Genomic DNA, 19,504 nt, shown 5'->3' on the forward strand with positions numbered 1-19,504 from the left:
TCCACCCCCACCGGCGGCCTGCTCGCAGGGCTAAGGCGCATGCGCAACTGGAATCGGTTTCTGCGTCTGCGCAGCTGAGTTATTTCCGCCATCTTCCAACAGACCGCCCTGTAAAACTACAAATCCCATAATCCTCGTTGGCCTCACTTTTTTTTAGGTGGCAGCAATAGCGCCTGATCGTTCAAGATGCACATCTTCCTTTTACTAACTTTACTCTGTGCCCCAGACTGCCTTTTCCTTCCCCTGGGAATCGTGCCCTGATTCCCATTCTTCCACTTAGTCTCCTTCATGCCCTTATTTTGATATTTTATTTTGAGACTATCCTTAACCCCATTCTCGCCTCTTCCTCCCTCTTCTCAGCCACAGGACCCGCACCCCAAGCGCTGTTGGCAAGGAGAACGAGCCACCAAGCACCCTCTGGAAAGGCCGTCGAGTAGCTTCTTCCCCACTGGCTGAGGCAGGAGGGTCCCCAAAGCAGACCAAAGCCTCTTCTCCGCCCACATTCGTTTTTATATAAGGCGGCGCGAAGCCGCAACGTGTGCTCGGGAAGCCCTGCGTACGAGGGGGCGGTGGTGGTGGGTGTACTGCTATTGGTGGCTGTGGTGGGCGTCGGGGTCGCTCTCCGCGGGCTCGGGGGCTCGTGCGCAGACGTCGGGTGGTGGGCGGAGGCGTTGGTGTCCGGGCGGTGGGTGGGGAGGCGGAGAGGAGGGCGTAGTATCCCCAGGTGATTGCGATTGGGGGAAGGCGGAGGAGCGAGAGAACTACTCGGCCATTTCGGGGGAAGAGGAAGTTGGACAACATTGCCTGTTTTAGTATTTTTTTTCCAGTTCAGCAGAGAATATTTTCCAGGGGGTGAGTTAAAATGACCTGTCGTATTATACTGTGAACAGTTAGTAGGAAGACGGGCAGTACGCTCCGCTCCTTCCCCTCCCCTACTTCTAGGTTCACCCCTCTGCTCCCTCGGAAGCCCTTCTAAGTAGGTGGACACAGGGGGCAACCAGGTCATGAATAATTCATGAGGGCCGCCCCGTTCCTTAGCCACGCCCCTCCGAGTCGCGCTGACGCATGATGCGTGTACCAAACCTGAGGAAGAAACGTAACGGTCCCCGCCCCTAGGGCGGAGGGCGGGGCGTCATCTCCAGCACGTGCTGCATCTACCCGCGCAAGCCCAAAAGGGTGTGCGCAGGCGCTGCCCGCTAGGGGGAGGAAGGAGGCGGGGTGGGGAGGTTGCTGGGTTTAGAGCCGGGCGGAGACCGCTGAGACTCATTCCTCAGGAACAAGGGTCGGGTGTCAAGGAGACCTTTTCACACCAGCTCCCCGTCCCCCGCCTACGGTGGGTGGGATCGCGCGGCAGAGACAAAGGATATCAGTAGGGACGGACATAGCTGCGAAGGGAAGTAGGGTGTCAGTTTGGGGTGGTGGGCTTTTGGGGGGGCTGAGAGGGGCTATATTTAAACTCCCGGAGCCGTTAAGTTGGTTCGTACTCCGATGCGCGCGCAACCAGGGTGGTGGCGGAGTGCGCATGCGTGATTCTAGGGCGAGAGGAACGCGCCCCAGCAGTGCGCGCTCGCGGCGAAGCGGTAGTGGTAGTGGAGAAAGGGGTCGGCGCACGCGCGGTTGATTCCTCGAGTTGTTCGGGTCTCGCGGGCATCTTGTTTTGGTCTCGCGGGCGAGTAGGGCGCGCTTCGGGGGAGGCGCTTGGGCGCGAGACTAAGGGAGAAGAGCAGAACTGTGCGCGCACTCGCGAAAGGGGGGGGGAAGCGAGCGGGGTCTAGGAAGGAGGGTTAAGCCCCCGGTCCCCCCGGTTGCCCTCGACTGGGACGGAATAAGGGGAGGAAATGATCGAGATGGCGGCGGAGAAGGAGCCGTTTCTGGTGCCGGCCCCGCCGCCGCCGCTCAAAGATGAGTCGGGCGGAGGGGGCGGCCCCACTGTGCAACCGCACCGAGAGGCAGCCTCCGGGGAGCTCCGCGGCGGAACACAGCGTGGGCCGGGCCCGCGCGCACACTCGGCGGGATCCCCGGCTTCTGGGGCCGGCAAGGAGAGCCCCGGGGCTGCATCCACCCCTCGGGGCGGTCAGTCGCAGCAGCAACGAGGGGGCGGCCCCCAGGCGCAGTCGCACGCGGAGGCCCGCTTGTCGGATCCCCCCGGGCGAGCCGCTCCCCCGGACGTGGGGGAGGAGCGACGGGGAGGGGGCGGAACAGAACTGGGCCCCCCTGCTCCTCCTCGACCCCGTAATGGCTATCAGCCCCACCGGCCCCCTGGGGGAGGTGGGGGCAAGAGGAGAAATAGCTGTAATGTAGGGGGAGGCGGTGGAGGCTTCAAACATCCGGCCTTCAAGAGGCGCAGGCGGGTCAATTCGGACTGTGACTCTGTCTTACCCTCCAACTTCCTCCTGGGGGGCAATATCTTTGATCCATTGAATCTGAATAGTCTCCTGGATGAGGAAGTGAGCCGCGCACTCAATGCGGAGACCCCTAAGTCATCCCCACTTCCGGCCAAGGGGCGAGATCCAGTGGAGATCCTCATCCCCAAAGATATTACAGACCCTCTCAGTCTCAATACTTGCACTGATGAGGCCCAAGTAGTCCTTGCTTCGCCACTCAAGACTGGTCGGAAGCGGCATAGACACCGGGGACAGCACCACCAGCAGCAGCAGCAGGCAGCTGGAGGGAATGATAGCCACTCCGTGCTGCCCACAGCCCCCCTCACTTCCTCACTCCATGGGGAGGGCACCCCGCAGCAGCAGCAGCAGCATAGAGGCCAGAACCGGGACGCCCCCGAACCCTATGAACTCAACACAGCCATCAACTGCAGGGATGAGGTCGTGTCTCCCCTTCCATCTGCCCTACAGGGTCCCTCAGGCTCCCTTTCAGCCCCTCCAGCTGCCTCAGTTACCTCTGCACCCTCGTCTTCCTCCTCACGACATCGCAAACGTCGCAGGACTTCCAGCAAGTCAGAGGCAGGGGCTAGGGGTGGAGGCCAGGGTCCCAGGGAAAAGGGCCGAGGGAGTGGGGGAGGCCGCCACCACCTCCACCCACTACCTGCTGCGGGCTTCAAAAAGCAACAGTGCAAGTTCCAGTATGGGAATTTTTGCAAGTACTATGGGTACCGCAATCCTTCCTGTGAGGACGGGCGCCTTCGGGTGTTGAAGCCTGAGTGGTTTCGGGGTCGGGACGTCCTAGATCTGGGCTGCAATGTGGGCCATTTGACCCTGAGCATTGCCTGTAAGTGGGGCCCGTCCCGCATGGTGGGCCTGGATATTGATGCCCAGCTCATCCACTCGGCCCGCCAAAACATCCGACACTACCTGTCCGAAGAGCTGCGTCTGCCACCCCAGACTTCTGACGGGGCCCCAGGAGCAGAGAGTGAGGAAGGGACCACAACCGTCCGAAAGAGAAGCTACTTCCCAGCCTCACTGACAGCCAGCCGGGGTCCCATTGCTGCACCCCAAGTGCCCTTGGATGGAGCAGACACATCCATCTTCCCCAACAATGTCGTCTTCGTCACGGTAAGAGGGTTCACAGGCTCTTGGGATAGGGGCCGGGAATGAAGATGAGATAAAATGGGAACATGGCAGGGAAAGGTTATGACCCAGAGGGTGTCTGTGCATGCACCCCTCCCTAGGAAAACCAAATCCTCCAGAGAAGGATCTGAATCTGCGATTGATTGCACTGGGTGTGTCTCCCCCCTATAACCTGGGGGGGGGGGCGGGGGCGGTGGCTCTACTTGGAGTCCTTTCTCATGACTGCAAGCCCCAGAATTGGGGCAAACTCCTCTTGCCCTGCTCTTGGCCAGTACTGTAATCCAGACCTGTCTACCTTCCCCGTTAGAGGATGTGGTCCAGATGAAAACTTGTCCTCCAACCTACTGAAGGTGCATGAAGGGATGGGTTTCAGATATGGAATGTCTTGGGATGGGGGGGGAGGATTAGGGTAGTGGCTGACTAATTACAGTTTCTGTCCTTTGATAGGGACCTTATTTGCATTAGATGCAGAATTGATTGTCAGTGGCCAGGAACCTAAGCAGCTTGGCCTAAGGTCATCTCCACACTGACCCTAGATGGTGGGATGGGGAAGTGTCAGAAAGAGTACCTTGGGGAAGCAGGAGAGAGTACCATGTCGTCAGTGTCTGTCCCCTGACTGCAGGTGGATTCCCATAAAATGCTCCAGTTAGGCCAGCTACAGGAATAGTTGGCAGTGTGTTGGGTTACAACCTAGAAGAATGGACTTTGCAGAGGGTGGTAATGAGCTTATCATCTAGAAAAGGTTTCCTGAGGGGTGGGGTTCTTCATTTCTCTGGGAGAAAAAGAATAGGCCTGAAACTTTGCCAGTCCCAACTACAGGGAAGGAACCCACAGGTCTCCCTTTCAAACCTGGGTTGGAGCCCTTTGCATAACGTTGAATCTCTCAGCTTAATGACTGTGGGGTGGGAACAAGTAGTGGACAGGGTCTTGGGAGAACCCCACCATTCTTTCTGTGCAATTTGACCCCAGCTTTGGTGATCTCGTGGATAATTTGCTCAATTTAGTTACCCAAGCTCCCTTTTTATGTTTGATTGGCTTACCGCCAATAGAAAGCAAGAAAATGAGACTCAAACAGGGTACCATTTGGGAGTTATTTTGAGGAGTGTCAAAGCAGGTTGTGGCCAAGGACTAAAGTGAGGCTGCAGAGTGGGTTGTGAGGGGGCAGTGGCTTTCATGCCTCTGTTGCCCTCACCCCCAATTCTTGCGCTCAGGGGAACTACGTGCTGGATCGAGACGAGCTGGTGGAGGCCCAAAAACCCGAGTACGATGTGGTGCTCTGCCTCAGCCTCACCAAGTGGGTGCATCTCAACTGGGGAGACGAGGGGCTGAAGCGCATGTTTCGCCGAATCTACCGGCACCTACATCCTGGGGGCATCCTGGTCCTGGAGCCCCAGCCTTGGTCATCCTACGGCAGGAGAAAGACTCTCACGGTGAGTTGGGGTTTCTGTGGAAGTTGGGCCTATCCTTCCTTTAGTTGAGGAAAGGAAGGCCTCAAAGAAGCAGAAAGAGGACTTTCTGAACAAGGTGAAAAGGCCCCCTGGGTGGGCATCATCCTCCACCAGCAGAGAAGGCAACGAGCTAAAGTGATCCCTTGCCCTCCTCCCTAGGAAACAATCTACAAGAACTACTATCGAATTCAGTTGAAGCCAGAGCAGTTCACTTCCTACCTGACATCCCCAGAGGTGGGCTTCTCCAGCTATGAGCTTGTGGCCACACCCCACAACACCTCCAGAGGTAAGGCTGGCTTATTTTGTTGGGGGAGGAAGGGAGGCCAGTCCTGGTGCAGGGTGCAGACCCTGTGGAGTCTTAAGGTCCTGCCAAAACCCCTCCTGATTGCACACTCTTCCCTCAGGCTTCCAGCGTCCTGTGTACCTGTTCCACAAGGCCCATTCCCCCAGCCACTAAGTGGCCCCCTGAACAGAAAGTGTGAAGCTGCCCGCTGCTCCAGAGGACCTGGGGGGGGAGAGGAAAGTATCCCAAGGTCTTTTCTTTCTGCCTCCAAAAATAGTTTCCTCTCCTGGATCTGCAGAGAAAGCTTTTCCTGTGTTGCTGCCCCAGCCTCTTCCCTACACCTCTGGCACCTAAGCAGCAAGCCCAGCTGTGCTGGAGTCACCATCATCTTCCTCTCCCCTAGCCCACTGGGCTGGATGGCATGGACTGTTTGCTGCCCTCTGTTCTCCGAGGGCATGGGAGGTGGGGGGTATCAAGTTCTCTAGCCTCTTCCTCCTGTTCTCCCAAGGAGAGGTTCCCATTTCTCCTCGGCCTTTGTCCCTAGCTGCGTTTCAGTGGACCACGGATAGATGGACTGAGGGTTAAGAGGGGGACGTTGCTGGGGAGGCATGCAGGTACTGTGAAAATCCTTCCCTCTGCTGTCCCTCACTGAGAGAGGGGGTTGGGTTTGGAATGTGAGAACAGCACAATAAACTTGAGGTTTAGGGCAGTGGCCCACACACCTATGTCTGGCACATTCTAGTTTGGGGGTGGGGGGTGGGGACGGTGCCTCCTGGTAGAACCTGTGCTTCCTCTCTGCCCAAACTATAGTCTTAAGGAAGAGGGCAAGTTTTTCAATGGTTGGGAAGACTGTTGAATGCTAACGAGACCCACACACAAGTGTACAGAACCCTAGGCCAGGAAAAAAGGGTATGTGAACTTTGATGTGAAACTTGAAGAATCCATCTATCCTCCCCCAAAACAACACTGACAAAATTTTTTTACGTAAGCTTTGGGCACAAGGCTACCTTTGGAAAAGTTAACCGTGGAGTCGAAGTGGAACTAGAAAAAGGCACTCTTAGGACCAGACCACCCGCCTGCTCTATTTCTCATCACTACCAAGTTCCTTTAAAGGAGGGCCAAAACCTTGACTTTCTGGCAGCTTCCAACCTGAGGCCTGACCCCATCTCAAGGCTCCCAAGAAGAGTCCCATTTGTTAGCAAAACCACTTTATTCTCACAGTTTAAAAACAAAAAAATATGAACTAGCAATCCAGGGAGCCTCCAAGTCTACGCTTCCCATCGCCTCAGTGTCCGATGCATAAGGAAGGTATCCTCTGAAGGGCGGGGCCGGAGTTGAAGCCGGAGAGGGGGCAGACCTTCCAGGGTCAGGTGTGGAGATTCATAAAATAATGTTTCTGGATCACACAAAATGGTCATGTCTGGCCCTGGCCCAGGTGGCTCCTGTTGGAGTTGGAGCACAAAGCAAGGTTACCCTCGGGGAGGGGACAGAACCCCTGGCAGTTGGGGAGGAGGGGGGACGGGGTAGGGGAGACTCAAGCCCAGGTCCCTCACCTTTGGAGGCGGGGCTCGGGCCTGCGGCGGCAGGAGCGCCAATTTCTCCCTCAGCGCGGCGTTCAGAACCTGTTCCTCGGGCACCTGCAGGCTCACCAGGTCTCGGAAGAGCCGCTTGGAGCGCGGTACGTTCAGCCCTGAGATCGCAGGAGGAGCGGAAGTGAGCGGCGCCTCGCACCCCCGCTCCCGCGCCTGGCCGGCCGCCTGCCCCCCTCACCCTCGGCCACGCTCTCTTCCAGGCTGCAGCGGGTCTGGAACGACTTTCTCAGCTGTTCTTCCACGGCCTTCGCGGCATCGAACTGGCCCCCGGCTGCGGCCCGCGCGGCCTGCAGCTCGAAGCTCAGGGCCAGGCTGCTCTGCTGCGCGGGCGTCCCCAGGTCCTGCGGCGCCGCGGGCTTCTCGCTCGGTGCGGCGGCGGCTGGCGGCGGCTCGGACCGTACCGGGGAGGGCGGCGCCAGGCGGAAGCGGACCTGGAAGCAGAGAGCGGGGCGGTGAAGAGGTAGGCGCGGGGTCGTCGGCGGGCTAGCGGCCAGGCCTTCCCCCAGCTCACCTGCCGCCCCTTGCGGGCCCCGCCCCGCCGGTCCGCCCGCCCCTTCCGCCGTCCCGGGCTGCAGTTGGATCGCCCGCGCCCGGGGCTCTCGGACAGAGGGCTCAGGCTCAGGTCCAGGCCGAGCTCCGGCACTGGGGCTCCGGGCTCGGGGGCTCGGGGTTCTGGGGGTGGCCCTGGGTCAGCCACGGCCTCTCCCCCTTCCACCGACTCCAGCTCTGACTCCTCATAGCCCATCATCTTGGGGTGTCTGCAGGGGTGCGGAGTCGCTGGGGGCCAAGGGTCAGGGGACACGGACTCGCCACCTCCTCTCCCCCGCCCCTCTTAAGACGGCGCTACCGAAAACCGTTAGCGCCCGCCCCGCCCTATTGGTGCGCCTAAGCGTCATTTCCGTTGCCCCGCTCCCCGCCTCCCGGCAGGCTTCCGCCCACAAACCGGGGTTTTAGAGCTGAAGCCCTTGGAAGCTCTACGGGTCCTCATTAGGACCATTTTCATTTAGAAACTTGCGCTACAGCGTCGTTTCCCTATCCAATCGTCAACACCTGGCCTCCTCTGGAATCCAGAGTGTGTCAGTCCCCCCTATTAACTGTCCAGCGTCCCCATACTGGACCTCCCTACTCGGTGCCTCCACAGCATCTCCGGGTGTTCCGTCGCCTCCGAACTCTGACCGGAGCTTCCCAGTTTGAGTGAGGGCGAGGCTTGCTGACTCCAGCTCCGGGCTCCCTCCTAGGCGACCGTGGTTGCCTGGGCGACAGCAGCCTCATTCAGCCTTGCGGCCTTTTGTGACTTATAACCCTTCGAAGATCCACTAAAATATTAATCTATATAAAAAATAAATATCTGCATATAAGTACAGTTTTTTAAAAAAAAGCCTCCGTTGATTTATCCCGGACTGCAGGGCAGGAAACGGGAGCTCTCGCCTCATTCCCTAATGTTCCTTGGGGTAGGCCCTCTCAGTTCTGTGAGCCTCTGTTTCTTCTTCTGTAAAATGTACTAAGTTGGGTTCAAGACTTTTGAGGCTCTCCCAAAATGCGTAAACAGTCAACAGGCGTGTTTTTGTGTCACTTTTCAGTTTGTTTTCACATACTTTATCTTCCAAGAAATGCTGTGGAAGATCAGATAGAATGGATGGTGTTACCCATATTTTACAAAAAAGTTTTCGAGAATCTCAGTGGTGAAACTAGAGGCTTTCCTGCTAAAGTCAGGAATAAGTATGCCCATTCCCCCTACTGCAGATCTTTCTCCACTTATGATGGGGTTATGTTGAGAGAAATATATCGTTAAGTCAAAAATGCATTTAATACACCTAACCTACTGACCATCATAGCTTAGCCTAGCCTACCTTAAATGTGCTCAGAACACTTAATTTAGCATATAGTTGGACAGAATCATGTAACACAAAGCCTATTTTATAATAAAGTGTTGACTATCTCATGTAATGTATGGAATACTGTGCTGAAAGTGGGTACAGAATGGTTTTAAGTGTATCACGTTGCTTACCCTCATGATCACGAGGTTGACTGGAAGCTGCAACTCACTGCCTCTGCCCAGCATCACAAGACAGTATGGTACCATACATTGCAAGCCCGGGAAAAAGATCAAAATTCAAAATTTGAAGTACGGTTTCTACTGAATGATTATTGCTTTCACACCATCATAAAGTTGAAAAATCGTAAATCAAACCATCACAGGTCAGGGACCATCTGTATACTTCGTTTTGTATATGTGACTTTGGAAACTTATATGTTTTACATGATTATATGATACAAATTAATTTTTAAAAATCAGTCCCTAAAAGTTGAAAGTAAGATGAAACAAATAAACCTAAATGTATATTTACTACACAGATGGGAACTCTTCTGAATGACTTGAAAAACACAGTAATTTAGTTATACATCCAAAAGATCTACCCTAAAGACAAAATTAACTGCTGTTTAAAAAAATTTTAACTGCCATAAAATCTTAAATTATATTCAGTAGTCATATTGTTGGGAATAAGTGAAAATGGGTAGGATAGAACATAATTATGTTGATGTTATCAGAACTGGAATTTTGGCATAGGAGAAAAAACATACAAATATAAAATCAATGATGTTATGCAAATTCCCTATACTCTTGAATTTAGGGAGTATCTTATGAACCCATGGAATATTTTAGTTTAAATTTAAAAGCATATACTAATTCTGTCTACTGAAAAGCCCTTAGAAGCAATGATGGACCCAGTAAGCACCCCTGGCCCCCAGAATGTGGTAACTAATTTCATATCCCTGGGCATTTCAAAACCTACACGCCAATGTTCATAGCAGCTTTATTCATAATAGACAAAAACTGAAAACAACTCAGTGTCCTCCAACAGGTAAAGAATTAAACTATGGTTCACTTAATGCCATAGAATACTAATCAGCAATCAAAAGGTGCATACTATTGATAACATGCAACAACTTAGATAAATTGCCAGGTTATTATGCTGAGCAAAAAAAGTCAACTCAAAAAAATTAGATACTATATGGTTCCATTTATATAACATTTTGGAAATGACAAAAATTTAGAAATGGAAGACAGATTCCGTGGTTGCCAAGTGTTAGGGACGAAGTGGAAGAGATGCAGGTGGTGGGAAGGAGGTGGGTGTGGTCATAAAAGGTGTAACCCCAGAGTTTTTCTTTGGTGTTGGAACTGTTCATTTCCTTTACTGTGGTGATGGATACAGGAAACTACACAGCTGATAAAACTACACAGAACTTCAATGAAAGATCTGAAACAGAAATTAAGGAAACAAGCCCATTTACCACCACATCAAAAAGAATAACATACCTAGGAATAAGCCTACCTAAGGAGGCAAAAGACCTGTACTCTGAAAACTAGAAGACGCTGATGAAAGAAATCAAAGATGACACAAACAGATGGAAAGATATACCATGTTCTTAGATTGGAAGAATCAATATTGTCAAAATGACTATACTACCCAAGGCAACCACAGATTCAATGCAATCCCTATCAAATTACCAATGGCATTTTTCACAGAACTAGAACAAAAAAATTTTAATTTGTATAGAAACAAAAAAGACCCTGAATAGCCAAAGCAATCCTGAGAAAGAAAAATGGAGCTGGAGGAATCAGGCTCCCTGACTTCAAAATATACTATAAACTATAGTACAATAATCAAAACAGTATGGTACTGGCACAAGAACAGAAATATAGATCAATGGAACAGGATAGAATTAATCTACGACAAAGGAGGCAAGAATATACAATGGAGAAAAGACAGTTTCTTCAATAAGGGGTGCTGGGAAAACTGTGCAGCTACATGTAAAAGAATGAAATTAGAACATTCCCTAACACCATACAAAAAAATAAACTCAAAATGGATTAAAGACCTAAATGTAAGACCAGATACTATAAAACGCTTAGAGGAAAACATAGGCAGAACACTCTTTGACATAAATCACAGCAATATCTTTTTGGATCCACCTCCTAGAGAAATGAAAATAAAAACAGGGCTTCCCTGGTGGCGCAGTGGTTGAGAGTCCGCCTGCCGATGCAGGGGACATGGGTTCGTGCCCTGGTCCGGGAAGATCCCACATGCTGCGGAGCGGCTGGGCCCGTGAGCCATGGTCGCTGAGCCTGCGCGTCCGGAGCCTGTGCTCCACAACGGGAGAGGCCACACCAGTGAGAGGCCCGCGTACTGCAAAAAAAAAAAAAAAAAAATTAAAAGAATAAATAAATAAATAATAATAATAATAAACAAATGGGACCTAATTAAACTTAAAAGCTTTTGCACAGCAAAGAAAACCATAAACAAAATGAAAAGACAATGCACAGAATGGGAGAAAATATTTGCAAACGATGCTACCGACAAGGGATTAATCTCCAAAATATACAAACAGCTTGTGCAGCTCAATATCAAAAAAACAAACAACCCAATCAAAAAAAGGGCAGAAGATCTAAATAGACATTTCTCCAAAGAAGACATACAGTGCTCCAAAAAGCACATGAAAAGATGCTCAACATCGCTAATTATTAGAGAAGTTCAAACCAAAACTACAATGAGGTATCACCTCACGCTACTCAGAATGGCCATCAACAAAAAGTTTACAAACAATAAACGCTGGAGAGGGTGTGGAGAAAAGGGAACCCTCCTACACTCTTGATGGGAAAGAAAATTGGTACAACCACTATGGAGAACAGTATGGAGGTTCCTTTAAAAAATAAAAATAGAACTACCATATAATCCAGCAATCCCACCCCTGGGCATATATCTGGAAAAAAAACATAGTTTGAAAATATACATGCACCCCAATGTTCATAGCAGCACTATTTACAATAGCCAAGACATGGAAGCAAACTAAATGTCCATTAACAGAGGAATGGATAAAGAAGAGGTGGTACATATATACAATAGGATACTACTCAGCCATAAAAAAAAAGAATGAAATAATGCCATTGGCAGCAACATGGATGGACCTAGAGATTATCACATTAAGTGAAGTCAGTCAGACAGAGAAAGACAAACATCATATGATGTCACTTATAATGTGGAATCTAAAAAGATAATACAAATGAACTTATTTACAAAACAGAAACAGACTCACAGACTTCAAAAACAAACTTATGGTTATCAAAGGGGAAAGGTGGTGGGGGGTGGAAATTAGGAGCTTGGGATTAACATATACACACTACTATATATAAGATAGATAACCAACAAGGACCTACTGTATAGCACAGGGAGCTCTACTCAATATTCTGTAATAACCTATACGGGAAAAGAATATGAAAAAGAATGTGTATACGTATATGTATAACTGAACCACTTTGCTGTACACCTGAAACTAAGACAACATTGTAAATCAACTATACCCCAATATTTTAAAAATTAAATTTAAAAAAAATTTAAAAACTATATAGAACTTAATACACACACACACACATACACACGAGTACAAAACTGGGAAATGTTAATGAGATTGGTGTATTATGTGAATGGCAACATCCTGGTTGTCACAGTATAGTATAGTTTTGCAAAATGTTACTGCTTTAGTTGGTTCATGCTGCTATTAACAGAATACCACAGACTGGGTGGCTATAAACAACAGAAATTGATTTCTCACAGTTCTGGAGGCTGGGAAGTCCAAGATCAAGGTCCTGGCAGATTCCATGTCTGGTGAGGAACCACTTCTTGGTTCACGGGTGGCTATCTTCTCATTGTGCCCTCACATGGTGAGAGGGGTAAGGGAGCTCTCTGGGGTCTCTTTTGTAAGGGCACTAATCACCTAATCACCTCCCAAAGACCCCACCTCCAAATACCAACACTTTGGGGATTAGGTTTCATTATAGGAACTTTCAGGGGACACAAATATTCAGTCTATAGCAGTTACCATGGGGGAAAACTGTGGAAAGTGTACGAGGGATGTTTCTGTATTATTTCTTACAACTGCATGTGAATCTACAGTGATCTCAATAAAAATTTTAATTAAAAGTAATGCTGGGGCTGGGAAGAAGGGCAGTGTGTGAGGGTGGGTGTATACAGGAAACAAGATTAGCCAAATGTGGGTGATTGTTGAAGCTGGGTGATGGGTATATGGGGGTTTATCATAATATTTTTCTTTACTTTTGTATATATTAGAACATTTCTATGATTTAGAAAAAAAAAAAAACCTTTGGGTTTTTGGGTTTTTTTTTTTTTTAAGGAGGCTGAGATAGCTTTGGCACCCAGGAAGTGTTGGAGCTGAAACTTGAAACTGCACCCTATCCCCTAACCCTCAGGCCTGGGCTGCAATGATGGATATAAATGCCCTACAGGAACCCTAGCCATGAATTCAGTAAACTCAATTCCTCAGTCTTAAAATCGAGCCACTTCACCTCACATCAATTAGAATGGCCATCATCAAAAAGTCTACAAACAGTAAATGCTGGAGAGGGTGTGGAGAAAAAGGAACCCTCCTACACTGTTGGTGGGAATGTAAATTGATACAGCCACTATGGAGAACAGTAAGGAGGTTCCTTAAAAAAATAAAAATAGAGCTACCATATAATCCAGCAATCCCACTCCTGGGCATGTACCTGGACAAAAGCATAATTCAAAAAGATTCAGGCACCCCAATGTTCATAGCAGTAATATTTACAATAGCCAAAACATGGAAACAACCTAAGTGTCCATCAACAGATGAATGAATAGAGAAGATGTGGTGTATATATATATATATATATATATATACACACACACACACACAATGGAATATTACTCAGCCATAAGAAAGAATGAAATAATGCCATCTGCAGCAACATGGATGGACCTAGAGATTATCATACTAAGTGAAATAAGCTAGACAAAGACAAATATCATATGATATCCCTTATATGTGGAATCTAAAAAAAGATACAAATAAACTTATTTACAAAACAGAAATAGACTCACAGACACAGAAAACAAACTTATGGTTACCAAAGGGGAAAGGAAGGTGGATAAATTAAGAGTTTGGGATTAAAATATACACACTACTATGTATAAAATAGGTAAGCAATAAGGACCTACTGTATAGCCTATATAGCACAAGGAACTATACTCAGTATCTTATAATAACCTATAATTGAAGAGGATGTAAAGAGAATGAATGTATGTATAACTGAATCACTTTTCTGTATACCTGAAACTAACACAACATTGTAAATCAACTGTATTTCGTTAAAAATAATTAATTAAATAATTGATTTTTAAGCAAAAAGAATAACTATAAAACATTTTTAAAAAATCTGGTCGCTACCTCTTCTTAGGCCTGGATACAGAGATTAAAACAAGCCATTCCCGGGAATTCCCTGGCGGTCCAGTGGTTAGGACTTGGCGCTTTCATTGCCAGGGTCCTGGGTTTGATCCCTAGTTGGGGAACTAAAATCCTGCAAGCTATGCAGCACGGGCCAAAAAAAACAAGCCATTCTATTTGCTAGCTTATGTTATGGGCCTCCAAGAAGTGTAAAGTTCACCGATCAACTTTAAAGAAACAATATGAATATGAGGATGGGTAAGTGGAGGTGAGGGAATGAGGGGTCTCAGTCCAACCTCCACTCTGCCTAAGATTTTTTTGGCTGGAATTGCTTGTGCTCTTTTTTTTTTTAAATTATCATGTACATATTTATGTTAATACAATTTGATATTGCTCTTCCTCTCTAAAAAAAGAAGTCCCCCCTTTAAGACGGAACTGATAAGCAAGGAAGATTCCTTCTCTATCCTGAACTTCAGAGTCCCCTCATGGCGGCATGTTCTAGAGCTCTACCCTCTTCTGCAAAGATGGATTCCAGTTACACACCATAGCAAACCAAGCCCTGACTAGGGGCAGTAGAAAGTGTGAAGGGGGAACCCAGGAGGAGGGAGTGAGGAGAGAGATTGTAAATGTGGTCCAGGAACTGACCCCCCTCCATCACCTACTCAAAGCAAAGGAGAGGAGAAACAGAGAAGCTTCCCCGAACCCTGTTAACTGAGATTGCCAAGTGAGGGGGCCCTGCCCGAGCCCTCATCAACTAGCCCCTCCCTCCACTCTCCAGGCTGGGGAGGTCCCACCTCTGCATCCATTCCCATCCTGGGGAGGGTGGGAGAGGAGAGAAGAAACAATGCTGAAGGAAGAGGGAAAGGAGCACAAGAGGACCCCCAGGAAGAGGTCATGCTTCGGGCTCTTGGGTTTTGTCTTGATGGGTTAGACTCACCAGGTAGTGGTGCTCCCTTTAGTCATCTAGGACAGGCAATCCCAGACACGGATCCTGGCTTGGGGAAGACAAGGCTAGGTGCTGGAAGGGGTCATTCAGGGTCATCCCTGAGGTTCTGCTGGGCCAGACACTATAGGTGGGCTAAGGTGGGACAGCAGACAGGACAGGGTCAGAGGTCCTTCAAGGGACCATGCTGTTGAGTAGCACCAGCATGCATCCAGCACAGTGGTGTGACTGGGACCATGACAGCAGGCAGCTAGGAAGACCCGCCCCAGCTGAGAAGGCAGGGGAAGAGCCAAGTTTCCATCCAGGAAAGTGCCCTCCAATAGGGCCCAGACACGTCAAAGAGATGAGTCAGCAACCCTCCGCCACCACCCTCTGCAAACCCCATGTGCAGGGACCCCTCACTTCCCGCCTCCCACTCCCAAACTGGCTGCTGCTGAGGGGTCAACCCAGAGACACCTCCACACTGTGTCCCTGTCACACAGTGGGTGCTGGAGGATGGGAGTGGCTGACCTTGCACTCAACAGCTATAACCCACCCCTCAGCCACACACACATCCAGGCTCCCAGCCCCAGTGTACTTTCCCATCCTACCTAATCTCAGAGGTTGGCAGGGTAAACCACCCCCCGGCAGAGGGCCTGAGCCCTCCTCTCCTTTCTCCCAACCCAGAAGGAACAGACCGACATCTGGAGGCGAGGGCACAGATCTGGCTGTCCACCAACACACTGACTCTGAGCCCCTCGGCCTGGCCCCTCCAGAAGCAGGGAAAGGAACAGGAGGGCCAGGGTGACACCCCTTATGTCTAAGTCTCCAGGGATATGGGATGAGACCAGTTTCTGGGATGGAGAGTTGAGGGTAGGGAATAAGGTCTCATTCGGAAGAAGCTGTCCACAGTCTGGGTGGGGTAGAGAATGAAGAAGGCGAAATTGGATGAAACTAGGAAAACAGAGAGAAACAGATTTTCAGGGTTGGAGGTATGGAGAATTCAGTGGAGCTGGGCTTGGCAAAGGGGAGAGTATTGGATTGCGAGCCTGGGCTTGCTGGGGAGGGGATGTCCTTGATGTCACCATAGGGAAGAGAAGTTGATGCCCATTGGTTAGGGCCTAAAAGAGCCTGGGGAGAGGCTGGTCAAAAACCACTGGAGCTACAAGAAAGGGGATAGAGGCCATGAGCAAGGTGGGTGGGGTTAGAGCCACAAAACATATGGCCATAAACCAGGAAGATGGGGCCACGGGTAAGGGAAATTTAACTATGCAGAGGGACACATGGTAAACTGCTGGCCTTAACCTGGGATACAGGTCCTAACAGATCTCTGCCTGGCTGAGAGTCGGCACCTCAAAAAAATGGGATGGGGGCAGTCTGCTACTCAATGAGGGTGGGCACACAGGATATGCTGGGGGATCCCTAGGGTGAAGGGTGATTCCGCGGAAACCTCTAGGTCAAACAGGGAGATGCTGGTGTGAGGTCTTTGCACAGCCCGAGGCTGGCTGGTGGAAGAGAAGGATCAGAGTTGCTCTGACTCCACTCTCTGCAGTGGTCCCAGGGCCATCTGCCAAATGTCAACCCAACAGGAAAAGACAGGGTGCGGGCGGGGGAAGCAGAGGAGGGGGGATGCTGGAAGGGATGGGAAACATAAAGTTTCCAGGGAGGGGTGAGAGGTGCTCTAGGCGAAGAGGAGAGACAGGGGGTCAAGGGGGGCAGAGACAAGGTATTGGGGGCTGGGACATCATTAAGTGACTAAGAGGCTGGGGCCACGTTCCCCAGCAATAACCTCAGCCTGGGCAGTTGTGCAAAAACTTGAGGAGGGACCAGGGCCGGGGGTAAAAGGGAGAAGGCCTGAGAGGGAACTGAAGCTCTGAGGTCCTGCCTTGGTCCTGAGGCTGCAGGAGGTTCCAAGATGGTGGAGAAGGAACCCTGGCCCAGAGCCCACTGGTGTCCACCGCTGCTGAGGCTATAGGAAGCTTGGGTGGGGCAATAGGACTCTCCTCCCCAAAAACTACTGGGATGGGGAGTCCCAGCCTCCGCAGACCACCACCCTCCCTCGTCAAAGCCTGACCCAGCTCCCCAAACTCTTCCCCTTTATCTCAACCTGCGTCTCTGCCTCCACACTCTCCCCACCTCCCCTAAGCTGCCCCCAAGAGGTGCCCAGGCCCAGACTGAGCCCTCTCCCAGGAACTGCAATGCAGAGGGGATCTTAGAGTCTATGAGAAAACTGACACAGGGCCAGCAGCTGGTAGGTGCAGAGCCAGGGCCTGAGCCCAAGGCACCCTCCTCTGTGTGGTGCCCAGCCTTCCTCTCCCCACCCGCCATTTATGCTCAGGCAAGAGGGTGGCCATGTTCCCCAGAGCCCAGCACAGGCCCACCACAGAGAGAGAAGATAAATATTTGCCAAATGAGAAAAAAAGTATTCTTTTCAGGTTTTAAACACTATCCTTGATTCTGACAATTTAGGATTTGACTAATAAGATGACTTTTTTTTTAATTGGCCCAAAATTCTTTGACATTCCTTCCATTGAGAGGCGCAGTGTACGTCCCCTCCCCTTGAATCTGACTCACATGCGCCTTCACTGAAACAACTCTGCTTCCCACAAGCCAACCACCGCACTAGCTGGGAACTGGAGCAGGAGGGAGGGCAGGTGAGACAGCCAGCCTGGGGGTAGCCCTGCTGAGGGTCCCCCGAGGAGCCAGGTGGTCTCCTTTTGTTATGTAAATTAAGCAGCTCTCCAGGTAACCATCACTTTTCCTCCTTTTCTGTGGCTGCCAGGGAGCTCAATGCTAAAGTTGGGCCAGATTGCAGTAACTGACATTGGCCTAGGTTTCTAGCACATTTAGCTCCTTTGAGACTTTAAAAAGTAAATGTAACACCTACATCACAGGATCGCTGGGAGGATTACAAGAAGACATTTAACATCTGTCAGAACCCACTATATGCTAGGGGTTATGCTAACTGCTTGAAACAAAACCCTGTGTGGTATTATCATCCCCATTTTGCAGATGGGGAAATACATCTGCATACAAAGAGGCCAAGTGATTTGCTCAAAGTCACACAGCAAGTAGGTATAGGAAATGGGACTACACTCTAAGGCTCTTTTCGTAGATCTAAAAAGATAATGCATGTGTGAAAGCACCTAAGTCAGCAATGGTTTCCTTCCTTCCATCTTTGGGCTCCCTCAGCACATCTGACCATCCCTCAGCTGGGGCATTTCTCACCCCGCATTGAGACTATCAATTTACCTTCTCTCAGCTGTGTACCGGGCTGGAGTGAATCACCTTCAAAACTGCCCCAGGGAGGACCTAGCACTCAGTAATTTTTTGCTGAGTGAATGAAAACCACACCACTTGTATTCCATTACTCATTGTAAAGCTCTTTCATTCATCCCACAAATATGTACTGAGCACCTACTCTGAAAATCTAGGGCTGCAGTTAAGTCCTCTGTAGACACAGCTTTGTTTAATCCTACCAATCACTGTGTGTTTGCTGTGGGTTCTATCATGCACATTTTTGAGGAGTCTAAGACAGTGGCTCTCAAACTCCAGCACGCATCAGAATCTCCTGGAGATCTTGTTGAACACAGTGCTGGGCTCCACCATAGAGCTTCTCATTCAGTATGTCTGGAGTGGGGCCCTAGAAATTGTGTTTCTAATAAACTCCCAGGAGATGCTGATGCTGCTGGCCCCTGGTCCACACTTTGAGAACCACAGCTGGTAAGGGGTGAGGTGTCGGTCTACACCCAGGTCTGTGTGACTGCCCAGGCTCTTACCCACAATCCCTAGTGCTTCCTAACCTAAGAGCAGGGCAGGTGGCATGAAGGAGGCCTTTAGGCAAGTTCCTTTTGCACAACTTGGGGAGAAATGCAATCGCCCTTCTGGTCTTTCATGCCCCCCATCCCCGCTCCCAGGTGAGCCTACCTGGAAGCTACTGAGAGTCTGGCCTAGAGCTGGTCCTGGGACCTCTCCTCCTTACTTCTCAACTCCTTTCCTGGCTGATTCCCACAACTTGTAGACTAAGCCAGGGATCTCTAACCCCCGGGCCGCAGACCGGTAATGGAACTGGGCCGCACAGCAGGAAGTGTGCAGCAGGCGGTGAGCGAAGCTTCACCTGCCGCTCCCCATCACTCAGGTTACCTCCTGAACCATCCCACCCCCCACTGGTGGAAAAATCGTCTTCCACAAAACCGGTCTCTGGTGCCAAAAAGGTTGGGGACCGCTGGACTAAGCGATCAACACTTACGTGTGTATCCGGCAGAAGGCTGGTGTAAAAACTGACCCCTCAAAGATGTCAGGTTCAATCCCAACTACCCTTAAAAGAGGGAGGCAGCAGGACACTTGATACAGAAGAAAAAGAGACAATGTGACAAAGGCAGAGATTGGAGTGAGAGCACCCACCAGAGGCTCGATGAAACAAGGAGCGGATTCTCCTTGAGAGCCTCTGGAGGGAGCACAGCTCGGCTCAC

The 19,504-nt window shown here is 50.2% G+C and overlaps 2 protein-coding genes across 3 annotated transcripts; one reads left to right on the top strand and one right to left on the bottom strand.

The window, feature by feature from the left end:
- Positions 1–1,225: 1,225 nt before the first annotated feature.
- MEPCE (methylphosphate capping enzyme) lies at positions 1,226–5,976 on the top strand. Of its 2 annotated transcripts, none has more exons than XM_081256983.1 (4): positions 1,226–3,509; positions 4,736–4,954; positions 5,132–5,258; positions 5,377–5,976. In XM_081256983.1, the coding sequence occupies exons 1-4, from the start codon at positions 1,839–1,841 to the stop codon at positions 5,427–5,429; spliced, it is 2,070 nt and encodes a 689-aa protein (XP_081113109.1). In that variant the 5' UTR covers positions 1,226–1,838; the 3' UTR covers positions 5,430–5,976. The 2 variants fall into 2 exon arrangements, with proteins under 2 accessions (XP_081113109.1, XP_081113108.1); XM_081256982.1 differs by having other exon boundaries at positions 5,533–5,976.
- Positions 5,977–6,446: 470 nt separating this feature from the next.
- Positions 6,447–7,717, bottom strand: PPP1R35 (protein phosphatase 1 regulatory subunit 35). The gene is made up of 4 exons (XM_081256190.1): positions 7,359–7,717; positions 7,026–7,278; positions 6,809–6,945; positions 6,447–6,697 (listed from the first exon to the last, which is right to left on the bottom strand). The coding sequence occupies exons 1-4, from the start codon at positions 7,593–7,595 to the stop codon at positions 6,524–6,526; spliced, it is 801 nt and encodes a 266-aa protein (XP_081112316.1). The 5' UTR covers positions 7,596–7,717; the 3' UTR covers positions 6,447–6,523.
- Between the last annotated feature and the right edge of the window lie 11,787 nt (positions 7,718–19,504).

This window comes from Mesoplodon bidens, assembly GCF_964165515.1.
Source record: "Mesoplodon bidens genome assembly, chromosome: 15".
Taxonomy (NCBI): Eukaryota; Metazoa; Chordata; class Mammalia; order Artiodactyla; family Ziphiidae; genus Mesoplodon; species Mesoplodon bidens.